Here is a 20,002-nt window from a genome sequence, read left to right as displayed (position 1 = left end):
ACAGTGTGAAGACGGAGTGAATGGGTGTGTTTTAGCTTCTAAACACACCTTACACAGGTAATAAACATGCTTGTGTTGTTATTGTTTGTTTATACTGAAGTACTGTTTCTGACCACTGATTTATAATTAAAGGGCTGCTGTAATATTTGATTTGGGAATTACTTGGAAAATGTTTTGTAATAAACTGTTTAATCAGTTGGAAAAGTGAAATGTCTGTGTGTGATTTTACAGAAGTTACTTTAGTAACTTAAAACTATTTGGATATTTGTGAGTGGGATATATGTAAAAAAGTAAGTTAGAGCAACTCAGCTAATGTAATGTGTCAACTTAATATTACCAGAAAAGCTAAATCAATAGGAGGTTGTTCAGCTTAATTATGCTTTCGGTGGTCAAAGTAAAACACGTTGGTTTGTTAAACCAGCCGAGTTTGCCAAACCTAAAAATTACTTGCTGGATTTATTGAACAACACTGAGCTGAGTGGAAACTTTGGGCACATTTTTTTAAGTTGAGCCAACAAAACGTTTTATAGAGTGGAGAAGATGATGTTGTAAACTTGTGCAACATGCAGTGGTTGGATGTTATCACCAAACAGTGTTGGTCAAGTTACTTGAAAAAAGTAATCAGTAACTAATTACTGAAGTAACGCGTTACTGCCCATCCCTGTCACCAAATATTACATCCTGTGACATGTACAGACCCCAGTGTGTGCATTCACTGCTGTAGTCTGACTGCAGCTAGAAGACCTCTGAAGTCTCTCTCACGCACCAGCAGAACATGTAGCAGTCTGCCACTGAAGGAAGTACTCGGGGCTTTAAGAGTGACCGCCATGGAGGGGGGAGTATTATCTAACAGGTACGACAGTTCAGCCAACATTCTCTTATTGCTCACCACCACCACTGGGTCAAGAGGGCGTCCCACAACAGGCCTTCAGCTTGTTCCCAGTATGCTGCTGCCCCAGCAGACCACACCATGAAACACGAGTTATGATGCACTTCTTTCTGTGTGCTGTGGTGAGTGGACATCCAAGCCTTCTTGATTCCATAATCTAACACGGCAAAAATGATCAGAATAAAAGGCAGAACATACAAAACCAATCTGCAGGTTTGCAGTCCGGGCAGCGGTCCCCTGGTGTCTCTGCTGGGAATTTCCACTGTGGACATCTCATCTCACAGAAGGAAAAGGGAAGAACCCTATATAGAAAATAGTACATTTAGTGAGTTTTTAAAACTTTTTTTCTTTAAATTAAAACCTCTTGAGACCCAAAGCTGCCAGTAGCGGGGGCAGAGGGGGTGAACTGTAGCTGAACACTATTGGCATGTGTGGTGTCCACAACAACCTCAGGATCGCCACTAAATGCTCATAGAAACCATTTCATCCAAATTCAGCAAAAACAAGTGAGCTAAACTTACAGCCCAGATTCTATTCAGCTGCAAGACTTCAGACTGCAGTTCAGTTTTTTTACACGGCGCCAAATCACAACAGCAGTCGCCTCAGGGTGCTTTATATTGTAAGGTAGACCTGCAATAATACATGCATTATCTTCAGGCATGCTATAGGAGTGTTTGATATTTGGTATGTCAGAAACACTCGTGTAAAATATTGCTTAGCTGTGACTAAAGAAGAGACCTTGCTCATTTGGCAGGACATACACTTTTCCACCGTTTGTTGTATTGTCTACACACAAGTTGTGATTATATCACAGAAATGTGTGATGATGAAATTACTGTTTCTCATGAACAAATCATTGACTACACCACATTTTGCGTACCTATAATAAATAGTATTATGAGAAAAGTCCAAGTACAGCTTTGTGGGACAGGTTTGAGCCACTTACTGTTATTACTGTTTAAATTAAACCTGTTTGTGATCAGTGCTGTTGTCAGGGTGTTTTTGTGTTAAAGGATTAGACCAGAGACATGCTGCAGAAGGTAACTTTATTGAGAACACAAACACAGGAAATCAATAGGCCCTATCTAACACCCATGAGTGCAACATAGCCATCTAGGAAGCGCATGGCCCCTTTTTCGCCACCTTCACAGTATTCTTCTCTTCTCTGTAGGAGAGAAAAACAAACATAGATTCAGTGTGTGCGTGTGCGTGTGCGCGTGCGCGTGTGTGTGTTACATGCCTGTTCTTCTTGCAGAGAAGACACTCGGTGTCATAGGTTTTTCCATCGCTCCCACATACTGGAGCATACTCCTTGGTGCAGATTCCTCCTTCGTACTTCCCACAGTTGGGCTGGATACAAAAGCAGGCAGTGACAGGATTACTGATTCTTAATTTAATCCCTTCAGCAAGTCTTGGGTTTAACCTCCAGTGCCTGGTAGACCTCTGAACAGACCCACACGGGGGTCACCATTAACAGGTGCTCATTTCTTAACTTCTTAACTGAATCAGGAAAATCTGAATCATCTTTATTTGTTTGTGTACACAAACAAGGAATTGCTCTCTGCATGCAAAGAACAAATGTTTTCAAGTAGCAGTATCTATAGTACACACACACAAACACAGGTGTGTGTGTGTATATATATATTTCAATGCGTTAGTATGGTCAGCTCGTTAACGCGTTAGTTAGCGCAGTGCAGCCCCACGCACGGGGCTCGCTAACGAAGAATTGCCGTGTTAATTCAGTTATGGCGTTGATGTTATTTTAACGCTGACAGCACTAATATATATATATATATATGTATATATTCACACACACATATATTGGCAAGAATACCAGAGGCACAAAACACCAGCTACTGGCAGACCGAGCAGTCAGCTGAGACTGCAACACTAGGCTGACCAACCTGTGCAAGAAGGCCTATGACTCAGTGCCCCACAGCTGGATCCTGGAATGCCGAGAACTGTACAAGATCAACAGGACCCTGAGAGCCTTCATCAGGTGCTCAATGGGGATGTGGCGTACAACACTAGCCCATAGCACAAGTCACCATCAAGTACCTCCTGCACAATCCAGTTTCTCTGTCCTGTCTTTGTTTATCGTACAGTTAGTATTGTATAGTATTGTATAGTTAGTAAATAGTACCTTTTAATCCCTTAATTTTACCGAATTTACCAATTTAGCATGTTATTTATTTGTAATTCCTAGTTTTATATCTCTTGGAGATCATTAACAAGACTGGCTACGCAGTTGTCAGCAGCCACCTCCTGTTCATGGATGACATCAAGCTGTATGCTAAGAGTGAGAGGGAAGGTAGTCAGAACTGAGGGGATCGAACTACCAGAAGGCAACATTGCAGACATAGAGGACAGCTACAGGTACCTGGGGATAGGGATGGGTATCGAAACACGGTTCTTGTTGAGAACCTGTTCCCACTGTTTCAGTTCCTTGGAATCGTTTGCCATTTTTACAAACGATTCCCTTATGGATTCCAGTCGCCCCGAATGACGTCACCACGTTGCGGAGCGTCATTTACCTGACAGGAAACATGGCGCCTAAGCTCAACGCTCAAAAGTTTGGTTAGACTTTATGAGAACAGATGACATCAGGGCAACTTGCAATACTTGCAAAGTAGAGATTTCATTTAAGGGAGGAAACACTACGAATATGCAAAAGCATTTGCTCACAAAACACGCGATGACCTTAAATGAATGTCGTGTTTTTAATTCGCTCCGGACTCGTGAATCTCAACCCAGCAGCAGCGGTAACGTTTGCACGTCCTCTCCCGTTAATGCGGCAGGTAAATAATCAACTAACAGTGCATATTATGTTAGTGCGATCTGCCTTATTACAAACCTGCCATTACTGTGCATTTAGTGACCATGATGAGACAGACAGACAGAGTCTGGCTCAGATGCTGGCAGCTCTCACTGCAGTCTACCGGTAGCGTCTCCTTTCAGGCCAGGACAGACGAATGTCACCGGCCTAGAGGGAAGCGAGCCGGCGTCAGGAACAGGCTGAGAGCTCGTGCACACCGCACACCTCTGCCTAGCATCCTGCTCGCCAACGTCCAGTCACTGGAGAACAAGCTTGACGACCTCAGGGCCAGGATAAAGTTCCAGAGAGACATTCGGGACTGCAATCTCCTCTGCTTCACCGAGACATGGCTGAACCCAGCGGTGCCGGACCACGCCATCCAGCCGGCCGGGTTCTTCTCGGTTCACCGCATGGACAGGACACGGGACTCGGGGAAGTCAAGGGGAGGCGGCGTGTGTTTAATGGTGAACAACAACTGGTGCAACAGTGCGAACGTTGTTCCTCTCACACGCTCCTGCACACCAAATCTGGAACTACTGTCCATCATGTGTCGTCCTTTTTATCTACCTCGGGAATTTACATCGGTCATTGTAAGTGCCGTTTATATTCCACCACAAGCGGACACGGTCACCGCCTTATGCGAGCTGCATGAGGCACTCACACAGCACCAGACACAACACCGGGACGCTGCGCTTATTGTGACGGGGGACTTTAATAGCTCCAACCTCAAACGTGCAGCGCCGAACTTTTATCAACACATCACCTACCCCACCAGGGGTGAAAGGACACTGGACCACTGCTACACTACGGTCAAGGACGGCTACAAGGCACAATCTCACCCTCCGTTTGGCAAATCTGATCACGCCGCCATCTTCCTCATGCCAAAATACAAACAAAGGCTGAAACAGGAAGTTCCGGTTCAGAGGAAGGTCGCGCGCTGGACGGATCAATCGGTGGCCGCGTTACAGGACGCACTCGATGACGCAGACTGGGGCATGTTCAGAAACAGCTCCGACGATGACGTCAACGTGTTTACGGAAGCGGTTGTGGGATTCATCGGGAAACTAGCGGATGATACCGTGGAGACAAAGACTATCACAACGTTTCCCAACCAGAAGCCGTGGGTGGATAAAACCATCCGCGACGCTCTGAGATCCCGCACCGCTGCCTACAACACGGGACTCACGACGGGGGACATGGACCCGTACAAAGCCGCGTCATATAACGTGCGGAGGGCGGTGAAAGAGGCGAAGCAGTGCTACGGGAGGAAACTAGAGTCACAACTCCAACAGAGTGACTCTAGGAGCCTGTGGCGGGGACTAAGGACAATAACGGACTATAAAGCACCAACAACCGGTATGACGAACGCGGCCGTGACTCTGGCAGACGAGCTGAACACTTTCTATGCTCGCTTCGAGGCTGCAGCTAAGGTCTCCAACAATGCTAGTGCTAGCGGCGCTAACGGCTGCAGACAGGAAGATACTGCCAGCACCGGAAACGTGCTCGTCATCTCCGAGCATGAAGTAAGGAGAGCCTTCAAAAGAGTGAACACCAGGAAAGCAGCAGGACCAGACGGCATCCCAGGTCGTATCCTAAGAGACTGTGCATACCAGCTAGCTCCTGTGTTCACTGAGATATTCAACATCTCTTTATCTCAGTCGGTGATCCCCACATGCTTCAAAGAGTCCATCATTGTTCCTGTCCCGAAGAAACCCCACCCTGCTTCTCTCAATGACTATCGCCCTGTAGCCCTCACCTCAGTAGTGATGAAGTGCTTTGAACGCCTGGTCAGAGACTTCATCATTTCTTCACTACCAGACACACTGGACCCACTACAGTTCGCTTACCGTCCAAATCGTTCCACAGACGATGCCATCTCTCATCTCCTCCACACATCACTCACTCACTTGGACACTAGAAGGGGGAATTATGTTAAAATGCTCTTCATAGACTACAGCTCTGCATTTAACACCATAATTCCCTCCACACTCACCACCAAGCTGGAGCATCTGGGACTCAGCTCATCTATGTGTCAGTGGATCTCCAACTTCCTAACTGGCAGACCACAGGCAGTAAGGATGGGCGGACATGTCTCAGCCTCCACCACTCTCAGCACTGGAGCCCCCCAGGGGTGTGTTCTGAGCCCCCTGCTGTACTCTTTGTACACATATGACTGTGTGGCCACTACCAGCTCCACCACCATCATCAAGTTTGCTGACGACACCGTCGTGGTGGGCCTGATCTCTGATAACAACGAGACGGCCTACCTGAAGGAGATTAGGAATCTGGAGAACTGGTGCCAGAGGAACAACCTCCTTCTAAACGTCAGTAAGACAAAGGAGCTGATAGTGGACTTCAGCACTAAGCAGGAGAGGAACTACCAGACCCCCGTCATCAACGAGTGCCCAGTGGAGAGAGTGGACAGCTTCAAATACCTCGGAGTTCACATCACGCAGGACCTGTCATGGTCCTGTCACATCAACACCGTGGTGAAAAAGGCCCGACAGCGTCTCTACCACCTCAGACGCTTGAGAGACTTCCAACTGCCCTCCAAGGTGCTCAGGAACTTTTACTCGTGCACCATAGAGAGCATCCTGGCGGGAAACATCTTAACCTGGTTCGGGAACAGCACCATGCAGGACAGACGAGCTCTACAGAGGGTTGTGCGGTCAGCTGAGCGCACCATCCGCTCCGAGCTCCCTGACCTGCACTCAATCTACAGCAGGCGGTGCTGGACCAAGGCCAGGAAGATGGTGAAGGACCTCAGCCATCCCAACAACAGACTGTTCTCTCTGTTGAGGTCAGGAAAGCGATTCCGCTCCCTGAAGACCAACACAGAGAGACTGAGGAGGAGCTTCTTCCCGCAGGCGATACGGTCTCTCAATCACACCACCACACAGTACTGACCCACACATATGGTTCTTACACACACACTGGACTTTCTGGACTTTGTTTTCACTTCATCACTTAAATCACTTTAAGCATATTTGCACTGCACAAGACATAATGTGGATCGCACAACACTGGTCACTACATTCTTCATTTCCGGTTAATACTTGTACAGTTGCTGTTATTGTGTATATATTTATTTATATTTAGATTTCTTCATACATTCTTATATAGTTCTATATTGTGTATTTTGTTGTACAGTTATTTTATTTTCAACTTTAATTTATATATTTTATCTTATTCTTTCCCAGTTAAATTTACTCTTCATTCTAATTTGTGTTGTACAGTTATTTCATTTTTAACCTTAATTTATATTTTATTCCTTCCTAGTTAAATTTACCCTTTTTAATTTTTCATATTTATTTCCTATCTTATTCATAGCCTTTCCTTTTTTTTCTTTAGGTCACGAGCAGTTGTCCAAGCATTTCACTGCATATCGTACTGTGTATGACTGTGTACGTGACAAATAAAATTTGAATTTGAATTTGAATTTGAAGGACATGTCCTGGTCAAAAATGACTCCAAGGTTCCTCACAGTGTTACTGGAGGCCAAGGTAATGCCATCCAGAGGAAGAATCTGGTTAGATACCATATTTCTAAGCTTTTCAGGGCCGAGTACAATAACCTCAGTACAGTTTGTGGTGACCTTTTTGGGTGGTAATATCAGCATGAAGTTCAAAACACAGTTTATGACCAAAAAGAACACCTAAATACTTGCAAATCTCCACAATAACCTCATTCTTTCCTAAATTTCAAAACAGAAAATTAGAGGTCACCTAGAAAGTACAGATATTTGTGTAAAAATAAGAAAAATAAATATTGCCTGTGTCCAGCTCCCAGCAGCGACACTGACCACAGCCGAATGCAACACGCTGAAGAAAAAGTGTTTCTTACAAAACAAAACTGATAAAGGGGTGAATAAAAACCTTGAACTTTGACAAGGATGATCTCAACACTTTTAATAATAATACTGAACCATAACTTTCCCCAATACTGTTTTTCCTTTAAGCTGTTAAAGGTTTCTCAAGAAGAACAGTTCCATGAGGCTCTGAGAAACCAAATACATGTTTAAACTTGATGGTTTGATCTCTGTTAACGGGAAGATCTTGAAAGGGGCGACTCCCGTAAGTAGAAAGGCATCGTAAATAAAGGTAATTAGTTAAAAGAACGTCGTATTCATTTGAAGTGACCATGCCCACTAAGAAGATCCTGGAAAACATTTAAGACGGGAGAAATAAAAATACTGAATAAGACCAACTCGTACCTCTGTGAGATCAACAAGAGCTTCTGATCTTGGTCCTCCAGATGTCCTCAACTTGTGGTTGTTTGGAAACACAGATGCTGTCTCATCCTGGTGGGAAAGGACTGCACAAACATACACACATGTATTATTTGTGTATTTGTATATATGCTTGTGATCGACCCTGTTTTAACCATCACAATTTCATATCCGGTAAGTATGAGGGTAACCAGCAGTTTGTCCATCAGTTTATAATCCCGGTAAGCATAATAAGAGGATGTCATCTGAACGTCCTGTTACGTTGCTCCACTCCAGGTCTTTGATGTGTGAATATGAAAAACATGTTTTGGTCTCTGACAACATCAAAGAAACTCTTCCAGTTTAAATATATTCCTGATCATAAAGGACATCAGGTCTTATCTTGTAAACTAAGGTTTGATAATAATCTGCAGTTCACTTGTTAATGTCGTTTCAAGAGAGAAAACTGGAACTAAAAAAATAATCTGTTTATTTCTTCTGACTATCCTTGAATCCTAAAAGCACACAGTGAATGATAATTTAGGCATTTTTGTATTGTTTAATTAATTAATTAATGTACTGAAATGGACTGAATGTCTTTGTTATAATTATTTGTTTTTACAAATTGTAAACGTTCTTTTAAATTAGTCTTGCTAACATATTTTACATGCACCTAAAACCTCAGTTAAAAGGAGGAAAAAGTTATTTAAAGAAGAGCCTGAGACAGAAAATGTTCTGAAGATCATCAGTTTGTGCTGTGAATGAACTCACCACAGACAGAAAACAGCAGAACAGCCCAGAACAGCACGGTCAGCTTCATAGCTTCCAGTTTGTAGACGTGTTTCTCTGGCAGCAGGTGTGTGTTTCACATGTTATCCTTATACACACACACTGTGGTCCTGACTGAAGCCGTCCTTTGATTGGCTTCGTTGTAAAGGAAAGGAGACACTCCCACAAGAATACGTCACTGGATAGAAAGAAAACAGCATCCAAAAACTAATATCCAGTTGAAAATGAAGAAGTACAGGGATGTCCACGCCAACAGTTACCCTGTGTTTGGCTTCCTGGAAGGAGGTATTCTTCCAGGTTGGGAAACTTTCAGATTTTGTGGTTTTGCATTTGTGCAAAATAACCCCAACATTTCAGAAAAACAGAATAAAGCTGCTAAAATGGCCCAAACACCTGAACACACACGCACACACAGACACACACACACACAGGGAAATGAATAACGTTACGTCGAAACCAAGCACACCATTATTTTTCTTGTGGCGTTACCAATAAGTGTGATGTGTCACATGGCCCTCTTCCTATTGAAGAAACAAAAGTTGTATCCAAGATGGCCGACTTCTAAATGGCCACCATGGTCACCACCAATCTTGAGGAGTTTGCCCCTCACATATACTAATGTGCCACAAACAGAACTTTAATATCACCAACCATTCCCATGTTGTTACGCTGTATCCATGGCCCACCCTGTTGTACTACTTTTTACTTGCTCCCTACATGTTTACAGTTTGAGCCTAAACAGCAGCACATGGCCTGCAGTCCTTTTCTTTTATTAATCACCAGAGGATGTTGCATAAAAGAGGCGACCTGTGCCAAAGTCAGGGGTTAAAGGGGACGGTGGTAAATGGACTGATTCTTAAACAGCACTTTTCTACTCTCCCAGAATACTCGCTGTATACAACATGCCTCATTCACACAAGTGCAAACTAATCTACATTCACACACTGATAAACACATCGGAGGGCAACTTGGGGTTGGTATCGTGCCCAAGGATAGGGCTTTGGAGTTGACGTCACGCCGCAATGCATTATGGGAGCGCAGCGCCATTTTCGGGGTCTACGAATCAACACAAACACACTGTGTTGGAACGACGACTACAAGAAAGATGCTTAAAAGCAGCTCAAAAGAGAACGTACTGTATAGAGACCGATTTCGTTCAGAGGCGAAGCAGCGGTACTTGCAGAAAATAGCGTGCATTGGAAATGTGGACCCGTATGAAATACGGCCGTGGAGTAGAAACCCTGGAGACCAACCGCTACTGACGTAGCCTGACATATTCTCGTACCTTGTCTGTGGAATCAGCGCGTACAAGTCGTCATTCAAACAAAGGTAAGTCAGCTCGAGTACAGCGAGTGAAATGCGTTTGATTTCCCTGCAAACATTCAGATTAGTGCAGCATAAATTCATTCATGAGGGGAAATTACAGTGAGAACATGTGGAGGCTGTTAGAGGGATAACATAGTGAGTTCAGTGCATTGATGAGACACTGTCCTGAAGGATTTAGTTATTCTTTATGGTTAAAGAAATTGCACTAATTTATTCATATTTATTATAAATAATCCTAATTAAACATCTTGCTTCCATGTTTGTATCCTGTGTCACTAAAAATACAATTTATTTTAGTTTTATACATCGATTAATGACCTGCAGAATCTCCTTATCATATTAAGGGATTCATAATTGTCACTTTATGCTTTCTCCATCTCTACAGTGATGACATCCTTGCATTACATACTTTAGGTTCATTTTCTGCAGGCAGATTTAGACTATAACATGCAGCGTTCTATAGATGGACACATAAAGAAATGAAAAATGACATGTATGTGCTAACTTTCTAAACACTTTGTTACATTTATGATAAAGTAGATTAAACACATTTGTGTCGGCCTTGGCTCATAGTTCTTGTCTTTAAATGAACTTTGTCTGTGTGTGTTTCAGGTCCTGCACTCTCAAAGACTGAATGAACCAGCATTGCAGCCATGGGTCACTGTGAGCATCACAGGGAAGGTTGAAGCCGCCCGCTGCACCTGTAAGGCCGGAGTCGCAGAGACCTGCAGCCATGTCCCTGCTCTTCTGTTTAAAGTAGAAGCAACAGTGTTGATCGTGGCACAAGGACTGTTACAGATGAACCTGCATACTGGGTTTTGCTGGGTAATGTGACCAAGATACAGCCAGAGGTTGGCCATAAGATAGACTTCTCCTCTTCAGCTGCCCAAAAAAAGGCTCTTGATCAAAACATAAACAGACCATCTGTAGTGACGGGGAAAAGGAGCCGTCCTCAAAACAGAAAAATCCCACCTGCTACTGTGGAGGAGTTGTCACTGCTATTGGATACTTTGCTGGAACACAGTAAAGCTGTGGGTTGTGGGAATGACCCATAATGTTTTATCTAGGGGTCTAGATTTATGCCTGTAGTGCACTGCCGTGTAAATAATTTGCATTTACTGAATATGTACTGACTGAGTCCCACTGTTCAAAAGTTGAATAAAGAAACAAACTAATTTTTGCCTTTTTTTTTTTTTATTGAAACCACCTTATAGAACATCACATCAGTTGCAATGATGATGTCATTTACAGTTTACAAATGACAAAATGTTTACACAAAATCATGAGTGTTTACATGACATCACCCACTACTAACATTACTTTATTTACTGTATCTTTTGAAAAAAATACAGCAATTTTAACAGCACAATACTTAAGAATATGTAACAGGAGCAGGTTTCATTCTTCCCTGGTTTTATTATCACACTGTTCACCAAACGCAGCAAACCTTCACCATCTTATCCAGGAGGGTCACCTCTTCACCCTCACATGGAAGAAGTAATCTGATTGGCATGGTGGTATGTTTGCAGCAGGTCCCTTGTGTAGCGCTGGAACTCAGTCACGATGTTTCATCCATTTCATCGGCTGATTTGCTGCAATAATGCCAAATAATTAGCAACTCTATAAATAGAAGGTAGTTCTGCAAAATCACTCAGTAGGATGTTTGTTCTAATTTGCTATGAGCTCAGAGCGCATCGAAAATAAAACTAATAGGCTATAAAGATATGAACATATTTAGAACTTACCGGAATGAAAATGTCTGGAGCACCAACAGATATTTGGAGATGGAAGAGAACTGGAGCTGGTCTCACAGCTGCTCTCCAGGCTGGACGCCTTCGTTTGGTAACATCGATACACGAGCTGCTCATGTTGCTTCCAGGTTGGGAAAGAATGAAAAGATAAACCATTTTCAAGCTTATTCTCTTGCCGGTCGTGTGATCGAACATTGCAGCCGACCACACAGCAAATACGAACCATGGCTGTTGTGTGTGCCTTCGCTCCCTTTTCACTTGCGCTAGACCCCCAAAATGGCGGATCGGGCCAAAATCCTTTCCACGCCCACCCCCCGTGACATCACGCTCCAAAGCCCTATATCCGGTTGTTCAGTCTGACGTCACTAGCCGTGTCTGGACCTAAACTCTGCTGCAGGTCCATATATCAAACATCACTGTGGCATTACTGAGAGTTGAAAAACTGTCTAAAGTCTTTCATCTTTAATAAAATGATCAGCGTTCTGCTCTACCAGGTGTAACAATTGAGTTTAACATCCAGGCATCCATGAAAACCGAATTTATGACATTTAACGGAGTTAGAAGTTAGCAGGGAGTTAGCTCGCTAGCTTCTATCTAAATACAATATAGCATGTCCTGACTGCAGGGTTTTGGAAACAAATTAAAACGTACAGCTCTGTTATCACTTCCAACATAAATGAAGACAGAAAACTAAACAGCAGTGACGTTTGTAGGGTTACTGAAGTTGGGCTAGCTGGCGGGAGCCTGGGATTGTTTAGCTAAACGGCCCTAAACTGTTTCCCATTCATTCTCTATGGTAGCGCTAAAGCACTACGGGTGTGATATATTTTTGGCCACTACGGTCTTCCGGCGCTGTTGCGAGTTTGAGATGCGGCGGCACTTTGAAAAAATCTCCTCTTTTACGTTTCGGGAGAGAAAACAAGTAACTCACCTCTCGCAACACATCACAACGCTCCTCATTCATTGATCAAAGGTAAGAAACGTCGTTTGAAATAAGAATAAACAAACAGAATACATTTACAGCTGTATATTACAGGTAATAGGCGTGTTGCGATTGCATTTACGAAGCATCCATCGCTCAGTTAAATAAATTGCGTGTTTCATTGACGTGTTTTACTGTTAAATAAACTTTGTAGGTTTCTGACTGCTGTGACACTGACATTACTATAATGTGGTACAATTAAATAACCGATAAGTGTCTTGTTATGAGATGACATGCTAAATGACTGAACCTGCTTAAAAAATGTATTGCTTTCATCTTGTAATGGGCAGTAATCTTATCAATGCGAAAATCTATTTTGATATCTCTCTAACATGAGCAATGCCCACTCGTGTATGAATAAACACGATAGCTTAAATAGATATGTTGATAATCTACCAGCAATTCTTATGTGCCATGACTGCTAAGCAGTTATCACAAATTTTGCAGATAATCATTCAACCATGAAAGGTTTTTATTTACAGACAGAACAGTTTGTTATACCTGGAGGAAAAAACAATTTTATCGCAAATGTTGTCAATGTTCTTTCAAATTGTGTCTCGTTATTGTTCTCCTGCATCCTGCTGTCTAAACCCAGCAGCAAGATTATAACCTGGAATGTCTTTGTTTCTGTTTGGAATCAATTTTGTTTAATATAATTGTTTATTTTTTCACTGCATGTCAAGATGCACAAAGGTTTGTTGCGCCATATCCAGGGAAAATCTCTGTGGCGTTCCGCAAGAGGCCACTTGGATACCTCGTCAAAAGAAGCTCGACGGATTAAAAATGACCCCAAGCTTCAGGACAAGTCTGCACCTGTGAGGGAAGACGATGCTCTGACTGTCATCTATCAGAGAGGAGGCGATGCCTCCAACATGAAGGAAGTGCAGGGAGAGTACATCCTGCAGTTTGGAAAATATAAAGGGAAATCTTTCCGGTGGCTTCTGGAGAATGATGTCGGGTACACCATGTACCTGATCAAAGATCTCCAGAAGGAAGAGGCTGCAGGGACCTCTGTGGAAGAAGGGCATGGCAAGGAGAGCTTGCATTCATTTGTACAGTATGCCCTCAGCTTTACAGAGATAAAAGCTCTTCTGGACTATGAGGCCAGCAGAGTGAGTGTTGCTGCAGAAGCCTCTGAGGATGATCAGCTGGTTGGCTTTGGCTCACGAGCCAAGAGCACCTGGAAGGAGATTCAGGAGTCTCCTTTCTACGAGGCAGAGAGACAAAGATGGGTGGAAGAAAAGAGGAAATAGGGGAGAAACTGTTGATATTGTACATAATATAGTTTTGTTCTAGTTTTGTAATGTTTATTTTGTTTATATAAATAAAAACTGATTGTAAATATAAAAATGTGAATAAATTGTGTTCTTTAAAAATAGCAGCACAGCTCTCTTCTTTATAACCTCTTAGAGTTCACCTGTATGTTTATATACCTGTGTGTGCTCACCATCAGGTAATCAGTTTTAAGAAGCTGTGAGTGCTGCCCTGAAAGCTTACATATTATTTCTAAATCACTTCATGTAATGATAACAAGCCATCCTTTCTCTAGTGGGGTCTCACAGCTTTTATCTTTATAATCTTTCTGGTTGATTTATATCATTAGAAACATGACTGCTGTCTTGTATCTGTGTGACTGTACAGCCTATTTCAGACATGACAACCAGACAGTGTCTGAAGTTATCTTTAATGCATGCAACACAGCTGGAGATAGTCCAGACACTTTCTCACTGATATTTTTGGTTTAGGTATTGTTGCTTTCTGGCTTGAAGCTTATCTACAAAAGCAGTTCAATAAGGAGAGATCATGTGGAAAAACCGAACATGATTTATTGAGATACAGAAATCAATGTAACTGTTAGGAAGTTAGACTCCAATGACCCATCATAGCAGAAGAAATCTCAGCAGTGACAGGATTTTGCATAAGCCACACCCCAGTCAAAATGCTGGTAGTGATGAAGATGGAGGCTGGGACAGGGTTCTGAGTGACCACGGTGAGGAGGAGAAAGGAGAGAGGGCGGGCTGCATGGCTGTGGATCTGAAACGCAGAATGGTAGAAGCAGAAGAGCAACAGATTTAAAGCATGCAGAGTGGAGGCTGGCAAGAGCATGACTGGAATAAAGTAATGATGTCAGTACTGAGTTTGTGCTGGAAAATGAATAGATATAAACTAACAGCCACCAGGAAGCAGACAGATGACTTATTACAGACATGCCTTGTTTAAATTATGTATAAGCATCATTTTCTATGTCATCAGAATGTATCTGTATTATAGTTTTAGCTTTAGTCTTTTTATTAAAAGTTGGATGTCTGCATAATTGTAGACTATATGTCTGGTATGTATCATCTCAAGACTGTCATGATACAGTCTGAGTTATGACAGTATAGGTACGTAATGCAGAAAAATTGCTCCACAGGCCATAACACTATATAATATAAATAAAATGATAATGAAATAAAAATTAAAAGCAAAGTGAAAAATAAATGTTATCCACAATAAGTAGATTGAAAATGGTGTTTAACTTTTGATAATGTAACACAACCTTTGTCCCAACCAGGACTCGAACCCGCGCTCAGACAGTTCAGTGTAAAAAAACCCATTTTTTTCCAATGCCCGAAAAGCTGCGATTTGATTGGCTGTTTCTCCGTTACACCTATACGTTAGGAGAACAACTGAGATAATCCATCCAAAATACGAGGTTAGTCATTCATATACTGCTGCATGGGCTGGGCTGTAGTTACATCCTAAGGTTTTAAAAACTGAGCTTAAATAAATGATTAGCGGTAATAAAAGCCGAGGGAGGTCAACAGTGATCACTGACAGTCAGTGATCCCTGTTGACCTCCCTTTCTTTTGAGATCAAATAGAAGAAAATACATAACATTAAACATGTTAACAACACAAAAGCCATATTAAACGCAGACTACTTTAGACCCGGAAGTAGGATTCGTGGCGTCATCGCTGAACAACCAGATTTGACATGCAGACTGGGGAAGCTAAGGCTCGAACCACCAATCAGTAGCTGATCTGCTCCACCACCTGAGCCACAGCCACCCAGATGGTGGAGTTGTTGTTTGTTATTTGTTTTGTTTTTGCCACAACACCAGAACAACTGCGGGTGTCCTTAATAAGTTACAGTTGCAGTACTTCTAACTAGCTCAACAAACATCAGCACGCACACACTGTTTGTGTGCAGTGTGTTGCACAGTGTACCTGCTGGCTAAAGGTCCAGCTGCTGCATTTCACAGGGAGAAACAAGAAAGAGCTAGCTTCACTCAGAGTTGGAGAAAGATAAGAAAGACTGGAGAGGAAGAGGAGAGGTTAGATTTAAAGTGTGGTCTGCTCAGTGGGATTTTATAAACTGGAAATTTCAAGCTTACATGTAAATCCTCGTGTTTTTAAATCAGGGTTTGTGCACAAGACATTGTTTTTTTAATATCGTGGAATGTGCTACAAATCAAACTGAGGTAGACTAGCTGCTATTCAGAGGCTCCATTACAACCATGCTTAGGATCCCCCCCCTGCTGGATCCACTTTGACCCCTGACTCTGCACATTTTACTGTTAAGAGGCAAAGTCACCCTCTACAATGTAGGCAGCAGTGTGTGTACATATCTCCCTTCTGTTTCTTCAGATTCAGGCTGAGTGTAGTTATAACTACATATAATATAAAAGTATTTTACAGTTTTGTACTGTTCTTCTAGAATATCATTAAATTCACATAAATAGACTGATTTCACATTTCAAACGTAAATTAACGTAAAATCACTGTAAATGTAATAAAACATAATCTTCTTGTTTTTTAAATGTATCTGTCTGTACATATGCATATTTAGATTGAAATACATTCACAAATGTATCATGATCTCACAAATATCATAATAATAATAATAATAATGGATACTTTATTGATCCCCATGGGGAAATTACTTGTTTTTCTCTGCATTTGACCCATTCACTCAGTGAAGCAGTGGGCAGCCCACTAAGCAGGCGCCCGGGGAGCAGTGTGTAGGGACGGTACCTTGCTCAGGGGTACTTCAGGGTAGCCGTTAAGTGGAGTCGAACCGCCGACCTTCCGATCATGGGGCGACCACTTTACCTACTGAGCTATCCCTGCCCCATCTGCCCCATATCTGTCCGTTATTTGAAAGATTGAACTGTTAAATTCAAATGTAATGCTATGGAAAAGTATATAACATGATTCTTAGAAACTTTCTTTTACATCAAATAATAATTATTATTATTGTTACTTTGGGCGATCGTGGCTCAAGAGTTGGCAGTTTGTCTTGTAATCAGAAGGTTGCCGGTTCGAGCCCCGGCTCGGACACTCTCGGTCGTTGTGTCCTTGGGCGAGACACTTCACCTGCCACCTACTGGTGATGGTCAGAGGGGAATTATAAAGTGGAATTGAGGGTCTCAAAGAGCGCTATATGATTGCAGTCCATTATTATTTAAACCAACTGTTAACTGTATATTTCTGTACATTTAAGTATTATGATTCATATTGCTGCATTCACTGACCTTGTTTATAGGTAATTTCATTGTTTAATCACATTAAATTGTTCCTAATTTAATGTTTAAAAGCACTTGAAAAAGGCAAAATCCCATGTAAAATTAGGGCAACAAACCGTATTTTCATTACTGGAAATAACCGTATTTTTATGAGTAAGTTATTTTCTGTTATTTTACGGTATTGTTTTGGCGCCCCAGCTGCCAGAATATTACTGTTTTTTTAAGATGTTTTTTCTAACAGTGTACAATATCTACTGATATTATTTGTATGATAGCACAAGGTTCACAAACCTCATATAGAAACCTCCTTTTTACTGGTTTCAGAGCCTGTACTTTTTACTTTTACTTGAGTAAAGAAGTTGAATCAGTGAGTAGTTTTTAACAGTAGTATTTATACTAACACGTAAGTACAGGACGCCTGTGCTTTTGCCATCTCGTTGGTCTCTGGATTTCAGCTGGATTGGGCTGAAAGGCCGTTAAACCTGCCAGCTTTATTCCCCATTTCATAATATGTTTTATTCATATATCTGACATGTCCTTCTGCCTTATAAGTTAGTAACCCATGTAACTGTCGTTAGTTTTTCAATTGTAACATTTTCTCTATTGTATAATTCCTTCATCTTAATGCATGATCCCACACAGAAGTCTAGCCAGTCTTCATTTGGGCACATTTCAAATTGTTATTTTCATGACTCCTATTGTTTCAGTGAAGATGACAAAATGTGTTTCATCATCGTGAAAAAACGTCCTCATGATTGGTACACATGCTAAACAGGACAGCAACTCCCTACATGATGCACTGCGTACTCAAACCCTTTCTCTGACTCAAGAAACCCTAAATCATTTCTCTTGATTGGGTTATTGATTGTGCTACATTATAACTATGATGTTATGATATGTTCCCCTTTTTGTTTAAACAAGTGTTTCCCATAAATGTGCTTCACTTGTAGATGGGTGTGAGATATGTCCACGACATATGTCAGGAAAAACAAAGAAATGGCATTAATAACACAGAGCAGGACCTCCAGTCAACCACGGTCGTTTAACTGTGTTTACCTCTGTGCTGGTCAGAGGGGTGAGACCTTCCCCCTCTGTGGGAAAAAAGGCTCAGTACGATGTCAAAGAGGCCCAGATGAGTGTAATCTGCTCATATCGAACCACCAGGACATTAAGAAATATCTCTTCTATTACTGTGACATGTAACTGTCCACATCGTCTTCATGTTTATGGATTTATGGCATTCATTGTTCCTCGTGTAGGTTCAACTCCCCTCCTCTTGTTTTCTTTCTTACAGTTGAGTCAACAGACCTCTGCCCTTTACCCTTAACGTCCAGCCTTCCTTCAGCTGTCCTTAACATGCTCCGTTTCTCCACAGCATATCTCGACTCTCCAGCAGCAGCGTGGCCTCCGTTAGTGCAGCGAAAGTCTCCTCTCCGGTGTGCAGATATATTTTCACTTTTGCTGGATGCAGACATTTGGCCTGGACATCCTTTCTTTTGATTTCGTGAACATTTGCTGTCTTCATTCGTGGATCGGGACAGTTGTCTTTTTTAAAGAATGTCCATTTATGTAAAAAAAGACTTTTTGGCTCCATGCTTGTTATTTTTTGCTGTGCTGAGGAATCTCACTATTATCGACCTGGGAGGTGCTGGTGAATCTCGAGGACTAGTTTGGATGTCTGGATGTCCAATTGGGAGGTAGTTTCAGTGTCTGCTGAGCAGCTCTTTCACAACTCTGACTGTATCCTTCCTTTCACTTGCCTCTGGGACCTGGAAGATTGGAATGTTATTGGCCTGTTTTGGAGATCTTTGCGGAGAGGATCCATACCCGGTGAATTCTGTACCGCAGCACCCAGCGCTGCAACATGACTGTGTCTTGGACCATTCTAGCTCTTTCATGTCCTGGGGGGCAGGCCTGTGGCTCCCCCCACACACTATTAGATACTTAAACACAGAAACCTTATGAGCACAGCACGCTCACACACACAGGTGCCCACACACCATCTTGGTCGGCTGCTGCCTCTAAACATGTCATGTAATATTAATACTGTGTGCTGCTCAGTAACACTTATCATATGTATGTTACTCTTAGTTATACATATGCTGGTTGTTGCTATGGTTTCCCTGCTGTGTGGTTTTTTTCAGCAGGTATTCAAGCAGATTGTCTTGTTTTTTCTCTCCCTGCCAAACTTGTCTTACTTTCTTCTTTTGCTTTTCTGTCCCCCAGTTTTGTCTGTTGTGATTTTAATATCTCAAAATAAAAAAATCCTAATAAAATATGACATTATAGCAAAAGGCGTAATGGTCTACTTGAGGAACAAAGATCTGTTTTTTGGTCTTCTGACTGCCCACTAAAAAAATCTACCCTTGTCATATTCGTTCTCTGAATGACCATGTAGAATTTCTGGCAAATATTTGTAACATATTTTGGAATAATATTTCATGTTTTCCAGTCACATGACGTAGTCTGTTCGAAAACATCACCTGCTGGTGCATTCAAGTGCTCTGTGGTGGAACCTCACCAAATTATCAACCAAACAAAAGTTAACCCCCCAAAAAGAACTTTTCACGGTTAATTAATTGGCCTTTTGTGCTTTACGTTTTATTACTGGCTATGGAAGTCGTGTACATCATTGTTCTTTGTATGCTGCTGCTAAATGTCCATCTTTGCATATTCACAGACTCTCCCATTGGTTGATTTTTATCTATAAATCTCTCCTTGGGCTGGTTCCATCTT

The 20,002-nt window shown here is 42.1% G+C and overlaps 2 protein-coding genes across 3 annotated transcripts; one reads left to right on the top strand and one right to left on the bottom strand.

Moving 5' to 3' along the window:
• Positions 1–1,924: 1,924 nt before the first annotated feature.
• LOC146676734 (ovomucoid-like) lies at positions 1,925–8,824 on the bottom strand. The gene is made up of 4 exons (XM_085380389.1): positions 8,683–8,824; positions 7,918–8,018; positions 2,130–2,239; positions 1,925–2,054 (listed from the first exon to the last, which is right to left on the bottom strand). Exons 1-4 carry the CDS (start codon positions 8,729–8,731, stop codon positions 2,003–2,005), a joined length of 312 nt encoding a protein of 103 aa, XP_085236515.1. The 5' UTR covers positions 8,732–8,824; the 3' UTR covers positions 1,925–2,002.
• Positions 8,825–12,133: 3,309 nt separating this feature from the next.
• On the top strand, positions 12,134–14,439 carry LOC146676733 (uncharacterized). 2 transcript variants are annotated; one of them, XM_085380379.1, is made up of 2 exons: positions 12,134–12,174; positions 13,443–14,439. In XM_085380379.1, exon 2 carries the CDS (start codon positions 13,443–13,445, stop codon positions 14,010–14,012), a length of 570 nt encoding a protein of 189 aa, XP_085236505.1. In that variant the 5' UTR covers positions 12,134–12,174; the 3' UTR covers positions 14,013–14,439. The 2 variants fall into 2 exon arrangements, with proteins under 2 accessions (XP_085236505.1, XP_085236497.1); XM_085380371.1 differs by lacking the exon at positions 12,134–12,174 and adding an exon at positions 12,182–12,750.
• Positions 14,440–20,002: the final 5,563 nt, after the last annotated feature.

Source organism: Rhamphochromis longiceps, linkage group LG2 (genome assembly GCF_057381845.1).
Source record: "Rhamphochromis longiceps isolate RC_006_pf linkage group LG2, R_longiceps_female_GT1.1, whole genome shotgun sequence".
NCBI lineage: Eukaryota > Metazoa > Chordata > Actinopteri > Cichliformes > Cichlidae > Rhamphochromis > Rhamphochromis longiceps.
This window is presented reverse-complemented; position numbering and strand designations above follow the sequence as displayed.

Bases quoted from the DNA above. Each gene is read 5' to 3' on its own strand.
- LOC146676734 (XM_085380389.1), bottom strand. From the start codon at position 8,731: ATGAAGCTGACCGTGCTGTTCTGGGCTGTTCTGCTGTTTTCTGTCTGT. The intron at 8,019-8,682 runs GTGAGTTCATTC...ATGTTTGTGCAG, and splicing joins TCTGCTGTTTTCTGTCTGTG to TCCTTTCCCACCAGGATGAG. The intron at 2,055-2,129 runs GCATGTAACACA...TCTCTCCTACAG, and splicing joins CTTCTCTGCAAGAAGAACAG to AGAAGAGAAGAATACTGTGA.
- LOC146676733 (XM_085380379.1), top strand. From the start codon at position 13,443: ATGCACAAAGGTTTGTTGCGCCATATCCAGGGAAAATCTCTGTGGCGT.